Raw genomic sequence first — 24037 nt, forward strand, 5'->3', positions numbered from 1 at the left:
ATTCGTTGTGGACTGTGATTGTGATAATAGATTGGGTGTCACCTTCCGGCATATATATAGGATCGAATGCCATATTTCGATACATATATTGGATAGGGTATCACGTTTTGATACATATATAATTTGGGTATGAGTTCCATGAGAGAATCCATTATATAACTATCATTTATGAATTGATCTTGACTATATGGACAATAATAGAGAAACTGATCCGATTATAATTGAGCATGTTCATCCTGTGTAATAATTAATATGAAAGGACCAAAGGTCCATCATGTTGACTGTTGTATTTGAGATTTACACTTTGAAATTGTATATTGCTCTTAAAATGATAAATTGGTAATGTGCTTATGTATATGTCGGTTCGAATTATGTTGTGGTTGCTAGATGCGTCCGTATCGTAGGTATGCGGTCGTGGGTAAACAAGTAAAAATCATTTGATGTGTGGCTTAGTAAGATCAGTGACTTAGAATCAGATATTAATGGTGTTCTGTTGGTACATGTGAAAAATGGGGGATTGGGAGAGAATTCAGAGATTCTGTCTCTAGGCAGGCCGCCCTGGCGGGAGGATCCTGCTGTGGCGAGGTCGCTAGAGTGAGATAGGTCCCACTATGGTGGCCCAGTGCGTCTAAAAAGTGAGCCTTAGTCCACTTAAATATTTTTCTCTTCCAAGTGAGACGCTAATTATTCTAAGGCCAGGTGTGGGTGTGAAAGCTAAAGATAGTAGAGTGGTTAGACAGAGTTAGAGGTGGCCTGTAGTTCGAAAACTCCTCTATATGATAGAAGGGATAGACCTTGATGTGTAATAGAGTTGACAGCGGACCAAGTAGAAGGGATGTGAGTTAGGCTTGAATGACTTCAATGAGGTTAATGTAAATAGTAAGAGTTTGTGCATAAAAAATTGGCGGTGTATTTTCTTAAGAGCATGTTTTATTCTTGTTGATTTCTTTATATTATGCGGCGAGTATCGGGTTGACCGATGATGCCTATCAGTACGTGTTGTACGTATTGATACTACTCTTGTTATGCCACTTGGCATAGTCTGGTTATATGATCAGTAATATTTTATAGGTGAAGACGATGATGAGTCTCCAACGACTTCTCCTCTTCATTCCTTATGGTGAGAGTTGTGTCTTATTTTTATTTATACTCTGTATATTTAGAAGCTCTTATACCTGTTTAGATTAGTATCATTGGGGATGTTAGAATTTTTCTTGTAATCAACCTTGGAGTTTTAAGTTAATTTACGCTGATTTTATTACTCTTTTAGGCTATTAATGGTATTTTATAAAAATTTCCACATAATATTTCTATAAGGTTTATCATATCTAGGTGTTAGAGTAAGTGTCCGCCCGACTCAGTGGGTTGGATCGTAAAAAATTAGTATCAGAGCCCAGGTTACCGCTCTCCCAGTGCAAGAGCAGGGGTGGATTAGACTCATGTGGATTGGTGTGTTAATATCCACATCTAATCTTCGGGAAACTATGAATCATTCCAGAAAGTAGTTTCATTTCTTCACTTTTTTCGTGTTGTCTGTCGCTTGTAGTATGGGTTGAGTCTAATTGGTATCTCCGAATTTCAATTGGTATCTCAACGAAATAAACTTGATGTCGTTGTCGGGATTGAAGGGACACAATCAAGAAAAAACTAGAATCGAGAAGGGTCTAATTGGTATCTGGCCATAGAGGCTATGTAAGTGTATGGATGATAAATGAATGGTCATCCATGAAATGAATTAAATTAGTGAGTTTGACTTGCTTGTGTGATGCAACCTTAAATTTTGATTATATGCATAGTGTTGCCTGAATAGTTGCTAAGGTGTGATGTGTATTTCCCTACATGATATGATGTGATTATGTGTATAGTGATTGCATGGGTTTTTGTGAAATTATTGTCAGAAAAAGGGTAATAGCTTTGTTATGTGCAATGGTCTAGTGATAAATAGTATTGTGAATAATAAACAAGCCTCCGACATGTTATATGATATACTAGTTGTTGTTAAGCTAGATAAATGACCAGAGGTCTGGTGTATGGTTAAATGTGAGGCTCTTCATGATTGTCTAGTGTTTTTAAAACCTATTCTGATAATGTGCATAAGAAAAAAAATGTATAAAAAATAAAAAAAGAAATGAGAAAAAAAGAAATAGAGAAAAAATAAACGAATAAAGAAATAAATGAGAAAAAAAAAAAGTATATGAAATAAATATTGAGTATAAATCAGATTATGATGTGAAAAGAAATAATGAATACAATAATTTTAAAAATTTTAAATGAACAAAGAAACATAATAAGAAAAAAGAAGAAGTAGAGAAATAAAAAATAAAAGAATTAAAAATGAGCTAAATAACTAAACCTACAAGGAAAGAGGGTATTATTGTAATTAGATAGGGGGCATAAATGTAAAGGGGTATATGTTTGTAATTAATTTACTTTTATGAGGTATATGCTTAATTTTCCCTTCTTTTTTTATAATAAAATTCGGGCATAGAGCCCATTTACTGAAAATAAAACAGGTCCAAGGGAATACAAAAGTCGGGCCAAAAATGGCCCAGTCCAAAACATGATAAAGAAAAGAAACAACAAAAAAATCCCAGACAGATATCAATCTTCTCTAATCTTGTAAGGGAAGCTTGTATCTTCACTTCCTCTGCTAAGCTTCTTCTTCAGGTCTCTATCCTTCTTTGATCTTAGCTGATTGTTTCTCAGCTTGTTACCCTCAATCGGATGATGATGAGTTCTTTGAGGGAAACGAGCTGACCTCCACTCTTATCTCTTTGTTTTCATCTAATTCCAATGAAAAGTTCAGCTGATAAATGTTGCTCGATAATGAAGACGAATCTCTGAGGGTACTAGTTGGTCTTCGCTATTCTCACTGTGGATCTAAGGATAGAATCACTTTTCTTGAATACATCATATCTGGCTTTGCATTGACAAACAAGGTAAAGTTAGTTTATCTTCCCTACATCTAAATTCGACGGGTTGAAACTCATAATTGAATTTAATACCACCATCTAGATCTAGATATCTGAAAGGGATTACTAACTAATTGTTTATTTTCTCCGAGGTTGAAATGCCACTGATCTCTGCATCCCCTTTTCAAAATCTTCACGAGACTCACTCTACGGATCAGCACAACTGGAATAAGGTATCAATCTATACTTCTAAGACGTCTTTGATAAATAATAACAATCTAAATGTATTGAGCTAATAACAATTCACTCGCCCTGATTTTTTATCACCCGAGACACCTCCTGAGCTCTTACCGGTGCATGATAAGTAAGCAACTGAATTTAATTCAGGCGGAGTGAAAAGAAAATAACTATCATACTAGATAAAATTATTAGGAATTTAGATGTCTATACGAAGGTATATGAATAGAGGAATGTCATGCTTACCTGCATTGATGATTTTTCTAGGTAACTCTTGAAAATGTGTACATACAACATTATCTGCAAAATCAAACTAAGATTCTCGAGTCGTCAGAATCTTAACAAATAGATGCACTTGGATTTAAAATAAAATACTCACTTTTAATATCTTTTTGCGGAGGTTATAATAAACCCCCTATATAATTAAATCTCCGCAAATCAAGCATTTTTCTTTTGTTGTTGTAGTAAATTTCTTTCTATTCAAGAAATGAGAGAAAAAATTATTATCATGTCATAGATTTGGTTTCCATTCAACTAAGTAGGCGTTAGGTCATAGAATAGAATTTGAAACTCCACTTTTAAGTTTTGAATTGAATTTTGTATAGTATGTATATATATATATATATATATATATGGGGTGACACTCCCAACAAGACTTTTTCCATATCCAAGGCTCGAACAAGACCTCTAGTTAAAGATGAAGCAGTCTCACTACCGCACCACAATCCATGTTGGTAACATATATATATAAGGATTCATCATTTTAAATTTTGTAAAATAAAAATAAAAATGCTCGAATAGATTGTTCGTATAATGTGAAAGCATTATACCAAAGAATTGTTAGTTATTACTATTGTTGATTTCTTGAACTAGTGATTTTTTTGTAAAATTATGTGAATTTGAAAGCTTGTAAATAACATGTAATCACAATTATTTATTTATAAAACGGAACATGAAGATATGCGATTTATTAATATGACGTCTTGAAATATTTGGATACCTTATATATGAACTATGATTTGTTCATTTGATTAGATTGTATAAGAATTGGAGAAATTTTATAGCTTTCACAAATTATGGAATTTTCATATTTATGAAAAAAAAAACACAATTTAAGAAATTCAAATTATAGATCCAAATAAAAATTTAACTTCAGGTCAACTTGATTTCAAATAATTAATTTTAAATCATGTCCAAATGGATCCGAAAAGTTTTTTTCCTAATGAATTAGTTTAGAAGGCTATGTTGAGTAAGAGCCTAGTTAAAAGAGTTAGATTTTGGAGCAAAAGGAAATTTTGGCAACATCTCCTTGCTAGACCCCTATGAATTTTGGCCTAGCTCTCTAACTTTGAACAGTTGGCGTTTTTATTACACTCGCGCGGATGCAAAAGTTGACCATTCTATTTACGTACTTATGAAGTTGAGTGCAATATTTTTCTTAAAAGATTTTTAAGAATTAATTAATGAAAAGCTGCCAAGTTGAGTTGTTAATGCGGGAGTAATTTGACAACTATTTAGGGTTTGTTGCGTAAGACGGACCACAAAAGTTATTTTGATTAATTTTTAAAGTAAAATTAAATTTTATTAATTTGATATTTTAAAATAAAAATTTATATATTTAAAAACTATACGAAAAATACTATAAGTTCTAATTTTTTTCAGATTAATATGATAAAAAAAAATATTTTAAAATATTAGTCAAAGTTTATATTATTTGTCTCTTAAAAAAAATTATGACAATTAAAAAGGAATGAATGGAGTAGATTACTCCATCCGTTCTAAAATACTTGTCACAATGTTCTTTTTGAGAGTCAAACGATATAAACTTTGATTAATATTTTAAAAAGTATTTTTTCGATCATATGAGAAAAAAATGTTATTTATAGTTCTGCAAAGGATAATTATTGACACCATCTACTTGTACATACATGCCAATGTTAAGGCTTCTCACTGTTTAAAGGGAGGCCAATCAAGTGTCTAAATTTTTTGCTAAGTTGGCATCTTCCAGTGGAAATAGAACCTGAGAAACCAAAAAAGAAAAGAAAAAGGAAATAAAGCCTTCTACTCCTCTCTTCAATAACTCCCTAGAGAGGCAAAAGATTTAATTCAACTAGATAAATGATAATTACCCTTAATGAGGAGGAGGTGAAAAATGCAATTTCTTTGTTAGTTGATCTTTTGCTTAGTTAGGAAGAAGGGACCTTTTATAGGTTAGTCCTTTCTATATATTTTATTTTGTAGTTGTGCAGTTTGCTAGGTTTGGTCCATGTCCTCCTCTAAATATACCTTTTTGTTAAAATAAACATGGTAGGGATCAAACCCCACGTTAATGGCTCATAATTATTATTGATGTTTTTTTTATTTTTTTTTAAAAAAAGTACTTTTCATATATTTTTTGAATATATTTTAAAATATTGAATCAATCTAATTTAATATAGCTTTAAGAATTAACTAAATTAACTCTTAATTTAAATGTAACAACGTAACTATTTTGAAATGAAAGAAGTACTATCAATCTTTAGTACTTAAGCTTCCAATATAATGCTATTGATTTGCTAATATTACTATCCCTATTTAATAAACTTTTATTCATCAATCAAACACTAAAAGAATAAGTGAAAATCATCTTTCTTTTTTCCTTAAAAATATTTTCTATGAAAAAAGTTCGGGTAAAATATTTTCTTTTATGCCAGCACTTGGTTATTCAATTTTTCTCGATTCATCCCAAAATTGGGTTTTAACATCTAACGAATAAATATATCTTTCTTAATATCCCAAAATTGTCATTTTGTGCCTTAGTTATTAAATATTAAATTTTATAAAACAAGACATATCTTTTCATCCTGTTGGTATAAAATTTTGGATAAACTATCCAAATGATGATACATTGAAAAATAAAAAATCATGTCCGGAAAAAGGATCGTCGATCTTTCATGGCTAGGAGTGAGCTTAAATCCTCAAATTAAATCAAGATTTATTGTATCAAATCGAATCTTAAAAATATCAAATTGAATATCGAACGCCTATCTCTAAAGATCATGAATCCTTCTATTTGTGGTAACAATTGTCTCAATTGTCATTTTAGATGTTTATTTACTATGTGTGAATAATAATAATAATAAATTTTATTACCATCATAAGTCTAAGTATCCTCTAAGCATATCGATCATAACTAATTGATCTAACCAAATTCACCCAAAACCCTGAAAGGAAAACAAATGGTCAACAATGAAAGGAAAATAAATGGTCAACAATTGCTCCACAAAAGGGTCAACAATTGCTGCACATTTGGGTCAACAATTGTTGCCTCCCTTTATGACTTTTTGCAAATGTTAGACATTTCAAACGTGTTTTGAAAACGCGTAAAATAATTTTACGCGTTTTCATTCTCCTATAAATAGAGGGTCTCTTGTCCTCATTTAGATCATCCCAAAAAGAGAGAGTAAGAATACAAAGAGAGTGTTACACCCCAGAAATTTTGTCTTACTATGGCTATAGATGACTTAACCGTGAGCTGAAGTGGAGCCCACTTAATGGATTTTTATAAAAAGGACATATGATAATTTATATGGATAATGTATGTGAAGTTAAACACAACTCAAGGAGGACCCTTGAGCCAAATCCAAGTGTGAGCCCTCCAAAAAAAAAGATGTTATTAAGTTATGTTTTTGGGCAATCTGACTTGGGGAGACCATAACGCCATCATGGCTCAGGAATTTGGGAACCCTTATAAAATAAAAGTTGTAGATAATTGGATTATCTTTTCAACCATAGGTTGTGGGAATTTATTCGATATTGGTATCAAGAGATATGACTGTTTTACTAAACAAAGGTGCTGGCTGCGAATTTTAATTCCGAATTTTAAAAATGGCTCGACCGGTTTTCAAATTTCTACTGATATAGAAATATTAATCGAGATTAGGGATTAATTAACCATGGTTGAATTATTAAGTGGAATTTGAGATTAATTAAGATGAATTAAATTAAATAGTGGGATGAAAAGTAGTCTCCACTGGCACATGGCCAATTCTAATTGGCCCATTCTTTAGTAGGGGACATCTAGTCACCTTGGGCAGCACACATGGTCTTCATTTTGACCAAAATAGCAGCCAAAAACATGTCCAAACTCCAGAATGTTCAAGAAAGAGAGAGAAGCCCTCATCTTCTCCAAATTTCCTAAGCTTTTGAGAAAGAAAGAATAGAGAGAAGTAACGAGAGAGAGAGGCGGACAAGCTTGAGAGTGAGGAAGAAATTGAGGGATTAAGTGTGGTGATTATTCAAGGTTATGAAAGCAAGGATGGATCCATTAGAGAAGCAAAAAAAATGTTTTTGACCAACCCTCAAGTTTTCAAGCAAATTATGTCATAAAAGCCTAAGGTAAGATTTCATCTCCTTTTTCGTTTTTCCCTCATCTTGAAGGTAATTAAAGCTTGTGTGAGTTGATAAATGAGTGATGAATGTATGAAATTATGGGTGTTGATGTTAAGGCATGGTAGGAGACGTTTGGGGCTGCTTGGTGTAGAAAAGAATAAATTAATTTTGCTTAGTATTGGATTGTAATTGTTATGGATTTTGTGATGAGAATAAAGGAATTAAATGATTAAGGTTGAATTTGTTATGGGTTGTTGTAGAACTTGTGGTGATATTAACATGACTTTCTTGCATATGAATGAATGATGTTGTGGTTGTGTGTGGCTGCTGCAATAGGTCACGAAAATTGTTGAAAAATAGTATGAAATAAGGTGTAAAAATTATAGGTGGGTTGTTTGGCTTGTGGTAGGTGTTCATGAGGTTTTTGAGCATCTTTATGTTGGTAGTTAAGGGATATTTTGATAGGTTGTTATTTTTATTGTTGAGATTGGAGGATTAATGGTAATGAAGGTCATATGTTGCACTATATGTTGGTTGGGCTGTTTTAGGATTGTTTCAATAAAACGTTAACACTATGAATCATTAAAGATAATTGGAAGATGTAGTAGTAGTATGTGGATTGGAATTGTTGTTGAGTGTTATAAATGTGGGCTGACTTAACTTACCAATAAGGTTATAATGAAGATATTAACTTGTATTAAATGGACTTGAAAGCAAGAAAATTCCATGATTAGTGTTGGTATTAAAATGGACAGATTTGAAGTATTTTTGAATATCGTCTTGGCTTGTCTTGACATGGCATTTGAAGGTGTGGTTATTGATGTTGCTTGGGAATTTTATGACTGATTTGAAAGTGGAAAAAAAGTGAGCAATATAAGGGAGTTGTTGCCCAGAAATTTGTGTTTTGCAAACCCGTTTTTGGATGAGACTGCTGTTAGTAAATTTAGCATAACTCCTTGAATAAAGCTCCGTTTTGGTTGATTAAAGATGTTTTGGAAAGCTATTTGATAGAGCTAAAACTTTCATTTAGACTCTAAAATCCAGTTTTACTTTTATATACTCGAAAAAGGGTGATGAATTTAAGTGGAGGTGCTGTCCAGTTTTTTGTTTGTTTGAAATAATCTACTAACGATAAAAACGTTTTATGCCTTTTCATATCTTAGCCATAACACTTAACGTATTAATATTGGTATGAGGCAGCATATACATGTTGTGTGTGGATAAACACTAAAGGTATGTAAAGCCTATCTCTTCTTTCTTTTGGCATGATCCATATGAAATCAACGGACGATGAATGTATAAATTTCAAAGAAACTCATATTTTTAGAGACGCTAGGATGGCTAATGTTCGTAAATTCCTAGATACATTAGCCTTTTAACCGAATAAACAAAGGTAGTGATTAGAAAAGATTGCTAAATAGATCAAAAAAATAGATGTAGGCATGAGGGCTGATAGGCCGTCGCAAAACACATAAAACCCAAATCACTAAGAATAAGAGTTTCTTTGGAATTTAAGCATGCGTTGTCCGTTTATTTCATATGGATCATGCCAAAAAAAGAGAAAGGTTAGCTTTACATACCTTTAGTGTTTATCCACACACAAAATGTATATGCTGCCTCATACCTATATTAATACGTTAAGCGTTATGGTTAAGATATGGAAAGGCATAAAACGTTTTTTTATCGTTAGTAGATTATTTTAAACAAACAAAAAAAAACTGGACAGCACCTCCCCTTAACTTCATCACCCTTTTTCGAGTATATAAAAGTAAAACTGGATTTTAGAGTCTAAATGAAAGTTTTAGCTCTATCAAATAGCTTTCCAAAACATCTTTAATCAACCAAAACGGAGCTTTATTCAAGGAGTTATGCTAAATTTACTAACAGCAGTCTCATCCAAAAACGGGTTTGCAAAACACAAATTTCTGGGCAACAACTCCCTTATATTGCTCACTTTTTTTCCACTTTCAAATCAGTCATAAAATTCCCAAGCAACATCAATAACCACACCTTCAAATGCCATGTCAAGACAAGCCAAGACGATATTCAAAAATACTTCAAATCTGTCCATTTTAATACCAACACTAATCATGGAATTTTCTTGCTTTCAAGTCCATTTAATACAAGTTAATATCTTCATTATAACCTTATTGGTAAGTTAAGTCAGCCCACATTTATAACACTCAACAACAATTCCAATCCACATACTACTACTACATCTTCCAATTATCTTTAATGATTCATAGTGTTAACGTTTTATTGAAACAATCCTAAAACAGCCCAACCAACATATAGTGCAACATATGACCTTCATTACCATTAATCCTCCAATCTCAACAATAAAAATAACAACCTATCAAAATATCCCTTAACTACCAACATAAAGATGCTCAAAAACCTCATGAACACCTACCACAAGCCAAACAACCCACCTATAATTTTTACACCTTATTTCATACTATTTTTCAACAATTTTCGTGACCTATTGCAGCAGCCACACACAACCACAACATCATTCATTCATATGCAAGAAAGTCATGTTAATATCACCACAAGTTCTACAACAACCCATAACAAATTCAACCTTAATCATTTAATTCCTTTATTCTCATCACAAAATCCATAACAATTACAATTCAATACTAAGCAAAATTAATTTATTCTTTTCTACACCAAGCAGCCCCAAACGTCTCCTACCATGCCTTAACATCAACACCCATAATTTCATACATTCATCACTCATTTATCAACTCACACAAGCTTTAATTACCTTCAAGATGAGGGAAAAACGAAAAAGGAGATGAAATCTTACCTTAGGCTTTTATGACATAATTTGCTTGAAAACTTGAGGGTTGGTCAAAAACATTTTTTTTGCTTCTCTAATGGATCCATCCTTGCTTTCATAACCTTGAATAATCACCACACTTAATCCCTCAATTTCTTCCTCACTCTCAAGCTTGTCCGCCTCTCTCTCTCGTTACTTCTCTCTATTCTTTCTTTCTCAAAAGCTTAGGAAATTTGGAGAAGATGAGGGCTTCTCTCTCTTTCTTGAACATTCTGGAGTTTGGACATGTTTTTGGCTGCTATTTTGGTCAAAATGAAGACCATGTGTGCTGCCCAAGGTGACTAGATGTCCCCTACTAAAGAATGGGCCAATTAGAATTGGCCATGTGGCAGTGGAGACTACTTTTCATCCCACTATTTAATTTAATTCATCTCAATTAATCTCAAATTCCACTTAATAATTCAACCATGGTTAATTAATCCCTAATCTCGATTAATATTTCTATATCAGTAGAAATTTGAAAACCGGTCGAGCCATTTTTAAAATTCAGAATTAAAATTCGCAGCCAGCACCTTTGTTTAGTAAAACAGTCATATCTCTTGATACCAATATCGAATAAATTCCCACAACCTATGGTTGGAAAGATAATCCAATTATCTACAACCTTTATTTTATAAGGTTTTCCAAATTCCTGAGCCATGATGGCGTTATGGTCTCCCCAAGTCAGATTGCCCAAAAACATAACTTAATAACATCTTTTTTTTTGGAGGGCTCACACTTGGATTTGGCTCAAGGGTCCTCCTTGAGTTGTGTTTAACTTCACATACATTATCCATATAAATTATCATATGTCCTTTTTATAAAAATCCATTAAGTGGGCTCCACTTCAGCTCACGGTTAAGCCATCTATAGCCATAGTAAGACAAAAAATTTCTGGGGTGTAACATCCTTCCCCCCTTTGGAACATTCGTCCACGAATGTTAAATTGATTCTAAATTCTCAATATTTTCTCAAGTGTTCTCATAGTTAATTATGCCCTTCACATACCTCCTCTATTTGTCTAATCGCCTTCTCAAGCGTACTTCTCTGCATTTTTCATCGTACCCCGACGTGAAGGGGCAGGTATGACATATACATGGGTTGTGGTGTATGTTGTGCCACGGAGTTATGCTGTGCCATGTACATATATGCTTATGATATGATGTGATATGATTTGATATGGCCATCTGACATGATATGATATGATCTGATATGATATGATCTGTTACGGAGATATTTCCTACTCTGGTGTTATGCTGTGCTGTGGCGCCAATGACGGGAGGGCGACCACGTTTTGTTCACCGAGTCCCATGGCATGGGGCCGGATATGACATATGTCTTTGCATATATGGTTTGTGATTATGATAAGTATTTTGAAATTTTGAACATTTATATCATTTTCTGCACATACTATTCAGATTATGATTTTATTTATTACAGTTCATGCTTTACATATTCGGTACATTTTTCGTACTGACCCCCTTTCTTCGGGGGCTGTGTTACATGCCCGCAGGTACCGAAGTTCGATTTGCTGATCCACCTGTTTAGGATATTTGCTGCGTCGTTGACAGTGCTTCTTTGTTCGAAGCTTGTATTTTGGTACTGACTTTATCTCTGTATATTTGGATATTTTGGTCAGGGGTACGACGGGGCCCTGTCCTGTCATATGACTATGCTATCATCTGTAGAGGTCTATAGACAGAGTTATGTTGTGGGTTTTGTATATATGTTTTGGGTTGAGTGTGTTTCGTGACGACCTATTGGCCCTCGTGCCTACATTTATTTTTGTGATCTATTTAGCAATCTTTCCTAATCACTACCTATGTTTATTCGGTTAAAAGGCTAATTTGGGATAAGGGTACGTTTGGGTGCCCAACTCGGGCACCAGTCACGGCCTACGGGGTTGGGTCGTGACAAAAGTGGTATCAGAGCGGTTTGGTCTTTGGAATGTCTACAGACCGTGTCTAGTAGAGTTTTGTTTATCGGTGTGTGGTGCACCACATCTATAAATAGGAGGCTACAGGAAATTTAGGATGTTTCATTTCTTTCATAACTAAGATCGTGCGATAGAGCCCAATAATAGGACATGCAATTCTTTTTCTAACCTTTAATATCAGTTGAAAAATGGCATCGATAAAAGAAAGTGACTGATGATATTGGAAGCTACACAATATACAGGTAAGTAATGGTGCGAAGGAGGCATGCTGGATAAGGTAAGAATATTGTAACATGATTGATATGTAAAGTTAAAAATTGATAGGAAAAGTAGATAGGAAAGTGTAACGGATGCAGTTCGAGTTGGACATACGAGGTAAGTCTATCATTTTCATACTGTTGTTGATATTGGGCGCCCTGTGTGGCTGAGATATGATATGATATGAATATATATATGTTGGTCCTGTGAGGCATTGTTGGTATTTTATGCGTGCAAATTTTGGGATACTATGAAATACAGAGGAAATTCTGCCCAAATTTTCCCAGAAATAAAAAGAATAAGAATTTAGTAGCAACAATGTGATTGCAATATATTAGATACATCAAAGAAAAGTATAAGATAGGTTGAGGCAAAACTACAGAGATATAATTAGTATTGAGGGCAAAAGCCATAGTTGAACCCTGATATTAACTGAAAGAGGTAAGAGAAAATATAAGGTCTGCATACAGACTAGTATGGCAACGTTAAGATAATTGTGGGCTGATTTACGCACCTACACATATTCGTGTGAAGATTACAATAGGATGCGTGGCAAGAGAGCTAAGAGCAAATTTGAGTAAAGGGACAATGGAAAAGTTTGAGTCATAAATAGAGAAACGAATCAAGATAATATGCCTAAAGTATTGCAAGTTAAGGTAAAGGAAATTATGAAATGATTTACCCAAGACAATCAGAACAAGTGGTTTACTGGTTACTGGATGATGGTAAGGTCATAATATGAGGAAATCCTAGCGCCAATTGATAGCCAACCCAAAGATCGAGATCAAGAAGTAAAAGCAAATGATAGTCAAAGATCTTCAAGAGAAAGTCAGAAAGTGACACATGATGTCGATGATTTCAGACTACGGACTATCACAGCAGAATAAAGCAAGTATATTGGAGTACAAAAATGTTACTCCCTATGAAATTTCATTTTACTCGTAGAACCCGGAATGCGTTATAATGAACTAAAGCAATTAGACAAATGAAGGAGGTATGTGAAGGGCATAATTAACTATGAGAACACTTGAGAAAATATTGAGAATTTAGAATCAATTTAACATTCGTGGACGAATGTTCCAAAGGGGGGAAGGATGTTACACCCCAGAAATTTTGTCTTACTATGTCTATAGATGGCTTAACCGTGAGCTGAAGTGGAACCCACTTAATGGATTTTTATAAAAAGGACATATGATAATTTATATAGATAATGTATGTGAAGTTAAACACAACTCAAGGAGGACCCTTGAGCCAAATCCAAGTGTGAGCCCTCCAAAAAGATGTTATTAAATTATGTTTTTGGGCAATCTGACTTGGGGAGACCATAACGCCATCATGGCTCAGGAATTTGGGAAACCTTATAAAATAAAAGTTGTATATAATTGGATTATCTTTCCAACCATAGGTTGTGGGAATTTATTCGATATCGGTATCAAGAGATATGACTGTTTTACTGAACAAAGGTGCTGGCTGCAAATTTTAATTCCGAATTTTAAAAATGGCTCGAACGATTTTCAAATTTCTACTGATATAAAAATATTAATCGAGATTAGGGATTAATTAACCATAGTTGAATTATTAAGTGGAATTTGAGATTAATTGAGATGAATTAAATTAAATAGTGGGATGAAAAGTAGTCTCAACTGCCACATGGCCAATTCTAATTGGCCCATCCTTTAGTAGGGGACATCTAGTCACCTTGGGCAGCACACATGGTCTTCATTTTGACCAAAATAGCAGCCAAAAACGTGTTCCAACTCCAGAATGTTCAAGAAAGAGAGAGAAGCCCTCATCTTCTCCAAATTTCCTAAGCTTTTGAGAAAGAAAGAATAGAGAGAAGTAACGAGAGAGAGAGAGGCGGACAAGCTTGAGAGTGAGGAAGAAATTGAGGGATTAAGTGTGGTGATTATTCAAGGTTATGGAAGCAAGGATGGATCCATTAGAGAAGCAAAAAAAAAACGTTTTTGACCAACCCTCAAGTTTTCAAGCAAATTATGTCATAAAAGCCTAAGGTAAGATTTCATCTTCTTTTTCGTTTTTCCCTCATCTTGAAGGTAATTGAAGCTTGTGTGAGTTGATAAATGAGTGATGAATGAATGAAATTATGGGTGTTGATTTTGAGGCATGGTAGGAGACGTTTGGGGCTGCTTGGTGTAGAAAAGAATGAATTAATTTTGCTTAGTATTGGATTGTTATTGTTATGGATTTTGTGATGAGAATAAAGGAATTAAATGGTTAAGGTTGAGGTTGAATTTGTTATGGGTTGTTGTAGAACTTGTGGTGATATTAACATGATTTTCTTGCATATGAATGAATGATGTTGTGGTTGTGTGTGGCTGCTGCAATAGGTCACGAAAATTGTTGGAAAATAGTATGAAATAAGGTGTAAAAATTATAGGTGGGTTGTTTGGCTTGTGGTAGGTGTTCATGAGGTTTTTGAGCATCTTTATGTTGGTAGTTAAGGGATATTTTGATAGGTTGTTATTGTTATTGTTGAGATTAGAAGATTAATGGTAATGAAGGTCATATGTTGCACTATATGTTGGTTGGGCTGTTTTAGGATTGTTTCAATAAAACGTTAACACTATGAATCATTAAAGATAATTGGAAGATGTAGTAGTTGTATGTGGATTGGAATTTTTGTTGAGTGTTATAAATGTGGGCTGACTTAACTTACCAATAAGGTTATAATGAAGATATTAACTTGTATTAAATGGACTTGGAAGCAAGAAAATCCCATGATTAGTGTTGGTATTAAAATGGACAGATTTGGAGTATTTTTGAATATCGTCTTGGCTTGTCTTGACATGGCATTTGAAGGTGTGATTATTGATGTTGCTTGGAAATTTTATGACTGATTTGAAAGTGGAAAAAAAGTGAGCAATATAAGGGAGTTGCTGCCGAGAATTTTGTGTTTTGCAAATCCGTTTTTGGATGAGACTGCTGTTAGTAAATTTAGCATAACTCCTTGAGTAAAGCTCCGTTTTGGTTGATTAAAGATGTTTTGGAAAGCTATTTGATAGAGCTAAAACTTTCATTTAGACTCTAAAATCCAGTTTTACTTTTATATACTCGAAAAAGGGTGATGAATTTAAGTGGAGGTGCTGTCCAGTTTTTTGTTTGTTTGAAATAATCTACTAACGATAAAAACGTTTTATGCCTTTTCATATCTTAGCCATAACACTTAACGTATTAATATTGGTATGAGGCAGCATATACATGTTGTGTGTGGATAAACACTAAAGGTATGTAAAGCCTATCTCTTCTTTCTTTTGGCATGATCCATATGAAATCAACGGACGATGAATGTATAAATTTCAAAGAAACTCATATTTTTAGAGACGCTAGGATGGCTAATGTTCGTAAATTCCTAGAAATTATATCATTGTATTTTGATACATGAGTTTGATTCTAGCCATCCTATTTTTGTATAATTCATGCTTTAGTATAATTCATAAAGACAATCGAAGGTTACTTGAAATAACTATTATCTTGATTTTTAAATGATAGTTATTTCAATTATTCAATTGATCCCCATATTATGTTTCGAAATATGGAAAATGATTTTTGAAAGACTGTTTTGACATAGACCATCGTAACATAGGAAAGAAGTACACTATGATTATAGCTCAGTTTCTTTTATATGACTTGTCATCAGGATTAAGCTATTGAGTCTCTATAAATGTTTTTATATTTTAAATTGCATTTAGTTTCTCACTACTCTACTCGTGCATACTGTAACCACTCTTTCACTGAGTCTGGGCCAGGATATGTTATCAAGCGTACTTCTCTGCATTTTTTCCGCCGTGCCCCGACATGAGGGGGCAGGTATGACATGTACATGGGTTGTGGTGTATGTTGTGCCACGGAGTTATGCTGTGCCATGTACATATATGCCTATGATATGATGTGATATGATTTGATATGGCCATCTGACATGATATGATATGATCTGATATGATATGATCTGTTACGGAGATATTTTCTACTCTGGTGTTATGCTTTGCTGTGGCGCCAATGACGGGAGGGCGACCACGTTTTGTTCACCGAGTCCCATGGCATGGGGCCGGATATGACATATGTCTTTGCATATATGGTTTGTGATTATGATAAGTATTTTGAAATTTTGAACATTTATATCGTTTTCTGCACATACTATTCAGATTATGATTTTATTTATTACAGTTCATGCTTTACATATTCGGTACATTTTTCGTACTGACCCCCTTTCTTCGGGGGCTGTGTTACATGCCCGCAGGTACCGAAGTTCGATTTGCTGATCCACCTGTTTAGGATATTTGCTGCGTCGTTGACAGTGCTCCTTTGTTCGGAGCTTGTATTTTGGTACTGACTTTATCTCTGTATATTTGGATTTGTTGGTCAGGGGTACGACGGGGCCCTGTCCTGTCATATGACTATGCTATCATCTGTAGAGGTTTGTAGACAGAGTTATGTTGTGGGTTTTTTATATATGTTTTGGGTTGAGTGTGTTTCGTGATGACCTATTGGCCCTCGTGCCTACATCTATTTTTGTGATCTATTTAGCAATCTTTCCTAATCACTACCTATGTTTATTCGGTTAAAAGGCTAATTTGGGATAAGGGTACGTTTGGGTGCCCAATTTGGGCACCAGTCACGGCCTACGGGGTTGGGTCGTGACAGAGAGTTATACACCAAGATAAATTTTGTAGTCTTGAGTGTCCTCTTTAGTAGTTGTTCCTTGTAAGAGAAGTGTTAATTGTTGTTTTCTCTTTGTATTTGAGAGCAATGTATTTCATATTTTAATAGTGAGATCCTTCTACCCCTTGGTTTTTCCCCTCTATCAGTTAGAGGGGTTTTCACGTAAAATTCTCGTATCCAATTTTATTTTCATATTAATTGTCATATCAAACTTTAGTTGTGATGCTTCCTCCCCCAAACAAACCCAAATTTGAAAATGATTATATTTTAATTATGGGAAACATAAATGACTTGATTTGGATGTCTTAAATTTATAATGTTAGGATTTGAAAGTGGAGATCTAACATTTACATGTGACTTATCTAAAAGCTAACATGTCAATCTTTTTTGAGAAAAGGCATAAATTCATTATCGAACTTGTCGCGAATGATCAGTTACACGATTAAATTATTGTGACGACTTATTACACACTAGAATTACTTAAAAGTGAAATTTCAACCCTGACACACATTCAATCAGTCACATAATGAGAAAATATTTCATACTCGCATCACGTCGTCACCATGTCACTGTCACATCAATAATTATGTCAGATTTCAAAAAAAATAATTCATGTCACCCAATTGCTTTTTCTTCCTGGTACACCAATAAACTCACCAATAAATCACCACCATTGTTGCCATAATCATCAAATTCACTTCACCACCGTAGATTTCTCCACTCACAACTAAATTCTCCATCGGAATCTTTCACAGCCACTGTCATCATAAAAATTGATAACAATAATAATAAAGTTGACTAAATTCACCATTGGAATCATATCACCACTATTGAAATTCATCACAATCATAACTATAAATTTTAGCATTCACATCAAAATTACAAATCAAGCCCGCGCACCATAAATTATCTATGGACATACACTAAAAAAATAGATTTTGTGCAAAACTCAGAAACTTTTACACAGAAAAAGAAAAATTTAAGAATTTTCTTATTTCATATGCTCACAATCAACAAAAAGACAAAAATAAATTGAATAATCACTGCTTGACTTGACGAATTTGATATGGGAATAGTAAGAATTGACCAATTTTAGATATTTCGTCGAAAATATTTTCGAGCAATGAACCTAATTAATTGAACAACCTCGCTAATTTTTGCAGTGGATTTCTATCCTTCAGTCTTATTTTCTATTTTTTCTCTTAAAAATTTTCCATTAAAAAATTATTTTGCTCATTAGCCATAAGAAAAAGAGTGTTTGTGATAAGAAAAAATAGAGGAGAAGAAATGTAGAGTAGCGTGAAGGAGAAGGGTGGGGGTGGGGAAACAAATTGACGTTATTTTGACTCAAATGCACCTTATTTATTTTGTATTTAATTTTATTTCCACGTCAGCTTTGAGGGTAGAAATAAATTTACTTTTAAGTAATTCAAATGTGTAATAGATCGTCACAATAATTTAAGCGTGTAACTAACTTTTCGTGACAAATTCGAGAGTGCATTTATACCTTTTACCTATGTTTTTTCTTCAATATGTAAATTTCGGAATACCATACCAAAATTTAATGATCAAATGAATGATAATTTATTTTAGAAATTATCTCGACTATTATCATTTTTTTAAAATCTCAAATACTTATATTTTTTTTCTATATTATTAATGATTTATTTGAATTCATTTTGCAGAATTAAGATTTATTTTACTTTTGCTTATTTTTAAAATAATAAAATCATAAAATTAAATATACACGAAATATGCTATCCATAGATCCATGAACTTAGCCTCACACCCCCACATTTTAAAACACCAATAGACATATACTAGTGAAGCTTTTAGGCTTTACAATAGTAGGCAGCGTGTGGCTAGTGGACTTTGCACTTTAAAGTTTCTGTTTTTTAATTACTACAATTTCTTATTTTAATTATCTTCTACCTTTTTCTTTTTCTTTTTCTTTTTGGAAGAAAATGAATTAATAATTACACATTAAATAACTGCAATTTGCAGGCACAGACGTGTTGTTTCAATTGAAGTTACAATGGTGAAAAGTTATTAATTTAATAAATAGATTTTAGCTCATAATTTTAAAATTATAAATAATATTTTTAATACTAAAAAATTTAAATATTGAATTCATCTAATTTAAAAACAGATTTACTTCTAATTGCACTACTTATACAAAACCTTTAAACTCGCTAAAATCTTTTTTGTACTGAACCAAGAAGAGTTAGGCTAGCATAGGGGTGGGTGGACGTTTGGTACTATTCAATTCGGTATTCTTAAAAGTTTGATTTTGATACTTAATAATTGAAAGTAGATTCAATATCAAAAAGTTCAGTTTGATACGTAACACATAAACGTTCGATTTTGAATGATCACATTATATTATTTTTCTTTTTATAATTATAACGATTTATCCGTCGTTACTAAAAATATTTGTGGTGAAAATATACGAATCTCATTCGTCATAAGACTAGAATCAATTTCTTGGTACGTGAGTGTATTAGTTGTGAATTAAGGTCATAAGATGTCCCTATCTCCAAGTTAAGTTGAAAGTGTTTTTTCGATTTAGTTTCAGACTTGAGTTTAAACTAGGGTCAACCTCAAATGACCATAACTCTCAGGCTATAATGAATTAGGTGTCACATGATCTATCAAATTAAAACTCTTCCAACTCTACCAAATTTGCCTCATTTGAAGTTTGGAATAAAAAGTCATGCCTTTTTACTAAGCATTGTCTATGCTGAAGCTGCTGTGGCGGGACCGCCAAGGCGGACTATGCAGTTAAATGTTATTTTCAGACCTAAAACGTTATTTTACTCTCGAAACTGGTCCAAGGTCGGGCTAGGGCAAGGAAGGGGTGATTTCTTCAATTTTCCATCGATTTTCTTCTTCAAGGTAAGTCCATCCATCAATCTAACACTCGTTTGATTCCTTAGTCCTTAGAAAATAAAATTATGGCCTTAGGGGATGGTTTGAATTCATTTTAAGGTGGAAAAAAAATCTGATTTCATGAGGATTTTAGGATGTAAGACCTTGGGCTATTCTTAAGAATGGTTGTTCTTGATATATTTATCTCAATTCTCTAATGTTACCATGAAATTGGTAGGTTAGGTGAATTAATGGTAGAAAAATCCTAGTTTGGGTGGAAAAATTATGAGTTTGGCCTAGAATTTGAGATTTGTATATAATTTGAAAATATTTAGGTCATTGGTGATTGATTTTGTATTATACTATTATTTTAAATCAAGAACAAGTTAAAGTTTCACTAAAAGAGTTAGGGTTTGCGATCATACTTCTGCAACAGTTGCTTGGCCCCAGGTATGCTAGGTGTCTCAGTTGAGTTGTTATAAATTTGTTCCCATTGCATAATGTATCGTAGATTAATGGAAGATTTCATATCTAGGCCTTCGAACACGGAGTCTAGATGGTTGAATATGTTGTTATTGTTGTTTATGGTAGGAATGTACTATGTGGGTTATGATTATGCTATGACTAGTTATGATAGTATAATTCTTGATTATTAACCTTAATACTTCTTGTTGATATGGTTGATGTTGTGATAATCAAAGAGGACCTAGTACGGGGCTATTGATCCATATATATAGGTGTGTGTGTGTGTTCATAGTGACGGTTTCATGTGAAATATTTGAGTAATGCATGTTCATGAAATAAAATGAAATGAAACTAATGAAATGACTATTTGTGAAAAACAACATGCAATGAACATGTTATTTGATTGCGTAAGTATGTGATTGTGATATTGGATAGGGTGTCACGTTCTGACTCATATATTGGATCGAGTGTCACATTCTGACACATATATTGAATTGGGTGTCACGTTTCGACATATATATTGGATCGGGTGTCACATTCAGACATATATATTAAATTGGGTATCACATTTTAACACATATATTGAATCGGATGTCACGCCGATAAATTAATAGTTGGGGTATGGGTTCCATGAGAGAACCATTGTGTGGCTATCATCTGTGAATTGATCTTGATTATGTGTATGATGAAAGAGAAACTGATCTGATTATAGTTGAATATACTCATTCTGTGTAATAATCGATATGAAAGGACCGAAGGTCCAAGTGTTACCATGTTGACTGTTGTATTTGAGATTTACACTGTGAAACTGTATATTGTTCTTGAAATGGTAAATTGATAATGTGCTTCTATATATGCATGTTTGGATTATACAATGTTGCTAGATGAGTCTGCATCATAGGTATGAGGTCATAGGTAAACAAATGGAGAGCAGTTGATGTGTGGTTTAGTAATATTAATGACTTAGAGTCAGATATTGATGGTGTCCTGTTGGTATAGGTGAAAAAGGGGATTGGGGGAGAAGTTAGAGTTACTGTCTCCGGCCAGGCCGCTCCGCCAGGAGGAATCCTGCTATGGCGAGGCCTCCACAGCGGGTTAGTTCATGCCAAAGCGGGCCAATACGAACCAGATAGGAGCTTAGGTCCTTAAATGTTTACCTCTTCCAAGTGAGATGTTAATTATTCTAAGATCAAGTGTTGGTGTGAAAGCTAAAGGTAGTAGACTTGTTAGACAAGGTTAGTAGTGGCCCATAGTTTGAAAACTCCTATATGTGATAGAAGGGCTAGGCCTTAATTTGTATTAGAGTTGGCAGTGGACCAACTAGAAGGGATGAGGGTTAGGCTTGAATGAATTTAATGAAGTTATCGAGAATAGTACGAGTTGTTCATAAAGGTTTGGCGATGTATTTCCTTAAGAGCATGTTTTTTTCTTGTTGATTTCTTTATATTATGCAGTGGGTATCGGGTTGACCGATGATGCCTACCAATACGTATTGTTTTTACTGATACTACTCTTGCTATGCCACTTGGCATAGTCTGATTACAGGGTCGGTGATGTTTCTTAAGTGAAGACAAAGATGATTCTCCAACAGCTTCTACTCTTCCTTTCTTATGGTGGGAGTTGTGTCATTACTTTATTTAAACTTTGTATCTTTAGAAGCTCCTGTATCTGTTTAGACTAGTATTTTTATGGGTGTTAGTATATTTCTGATAATAAACCTTAGAGTTTTAAAAATTCAATTATGGTGTATTCCTGACTTTTTAGGCTGCTATTTTGTAATTGTTAAACTTCCGCATGTTATTTCTGTAAGGGTTCTCCTGTCTAAGTGTTAAAGTAGGTGTCCGCACGGCCCGATGGATTAGGTTGTGACAATAATGTTCTTACTTATTATATTATAATCTTATTTTTCTCTATACTCTGTTAGTCTACTTAATTCCACCTTCCTACTCTATTAGACATCCGTGTACACCTTAGATTTCTAGTTCTAACAATCTTTTTCTTGCTATCCATTTTATTACGAGTCAAAAATTGTTAAGACTAGAAACATAATTAGACTCCTTAGCTATAATTTACTTAATTACGATTCTTAGCTAAGAAGGAGAAGAGAGGCGAGTGAGATCTGGAGAGAGAGATAGAGGAGAGAGATACAATTGATTTGTATATCTGATCGATAATTGTGTATCACGAATGAATATAATTGATACAATTAATTTGTCTCAAAACCTAGTTACTAAAAGGAGGAGAGAGGTGAGCGAGGTTTGTGAGAAGGAGGAGAGGGGTGAGTGAGATCTTGGAGAGAGAGGCGAGAGGCGAGAGGCGAGAGAGATACAATTGATTGGTATATCTGATCGATAATTATATATCTGTTGATAATTATGTCACAAATAAAATTAATTGTATTAATAAATACAGTTCCATCAAAGACTATTGTATTTAATTTATTGATGCTAATCAATTGTATCAATTATATTAACCGAATACAATTTGTATCCAACTATAATTTGTATCGACGAATACAATTTTATCAACTGAATACAATTGTATTGTTGTTGTAATTCATAATAAATTGTATTTATATTCATGTACATTTGTATTCATATGTAGCCTTGTGTATTGTATTTATGTGTTACCATGTGTATTTATGTTATCATTTGTATTTGTATCATTGATTGTTACCATTTGTATCATTGATTGTTATCATTTGTATTTGTATTGCAGAGAGATGAGAAGAGGCGAGAGAGAAGGTAGAAAGAGGAGGGAGGTGAGTGAGAGAGTGCAGAGAAAGAGGAGAGAGGCAAAAAAGAGTGCAAAGAGAGAGAGAGAGAGGAGGGCGAGGGAGGGAGAGAGGGAAAGAGAAATTTACCATAAAATTCTAACTATTGCTATGAATCATAATTCTTTTATATTATAATTATGTATACCACATACATATCACATATTTGGCTTCTTATGTAATTTTTCCTTTTATAACTCTCCATCTATGTTTTTTTTAGAGTTAAATGTTAATAACACATCTAAGCTATTTTTATTTTATTTTCATACTTAAGCTATTGAGAGTGTGAGTTTCATACTTAAATTATCACTTATTAATTTGATAAACACACCTTAGTGGTGTGTGTAATACACTCTCTTTTATTTGAAAGAAACTTGTCACATGACATTCCATTTTGATAAAAAATAAATAATTATTAGTATATGTTAAAAATTAAATATCATTATTCAAAAAAAAATTAAAAATATTTTTCTTATCCCACTCCACCACCTCCTCCCCTGTACCTCTCGATAATCCCCCACCCCCGCCTCCATTTGTTTTCAAAACAAATCTTTTATAACTTTATTTTTTTCAAAAAATCTTATTTCAACGCCCCTCCCCACCAAAAAATCACACACTCCTTCCCAAAAAATATTTAATATTACTTTTTTTCTACCCCACCCCATCTAACCCTTTGGTCCCACTTTTTTTAAAAAATATTAGATATATACATA

At 33.4% G+C, this 24037-nt stretch overlaps 1 protein-coding gene across 3 annotated transcripts; it reads left to right on the forward strand.

Moving 5' to 3' along the window:
* The first annotated feature begins 2576 nt into the window (after positions 1–2576).
* Positions 2577–23375, forward strand: LOC129901065 (uncharacterized). 3 transcript variants are annotated; one of them, XM_055976183.1, is made up of 4 exons: positions 2577–2939; positions 3065–3145; positions 11858–11943; positions 16797–17033. In XM_055976183.1, exons 1-4 carry the CDS (start codon positions 2814–2816, stop codon positions 16816–16818), a joined length of 315 nt encoding a protein of 104 aa, XP_055832158.1. In that variant the 5' UTR covers positions 2577–2813; the 3' UTR covers positions 16819–17033. The 3 variants fall into 3 exon arrangements, with proteins under 3 accessions (XP_055832158.1, XP_055832160.1, XP_055832159.1); XM_055976185.1 differs by lacking the exons at positions 11858–11943; positions 16797–17033 and adding an exon at positions 22086–22402; XM_055976184.1 differs by lacking the exons at positions 11858–11943; positions 16797–17033 and adding an exon at positions 23270–23375 and having other exon boundaries at positions 2581–2939.
* Positions 23376–24037: the final 662 nt, after the last annotated feature.

Source organism: Solanum dulcamara, chromosome 8, assembly GCF_947179165.1.
Source record: "Solanum dulcamara chromosome 8, daSolDulc1.2, whole genome shotgun sequence".
Taxonomy (NCBI): domain Eukaryota; kingdom Viridiplantae; phylum Streptophyta; class Magnoliopsida; order Solanales; family Solanaceae; genus Solanum; species Solanum dulcamara.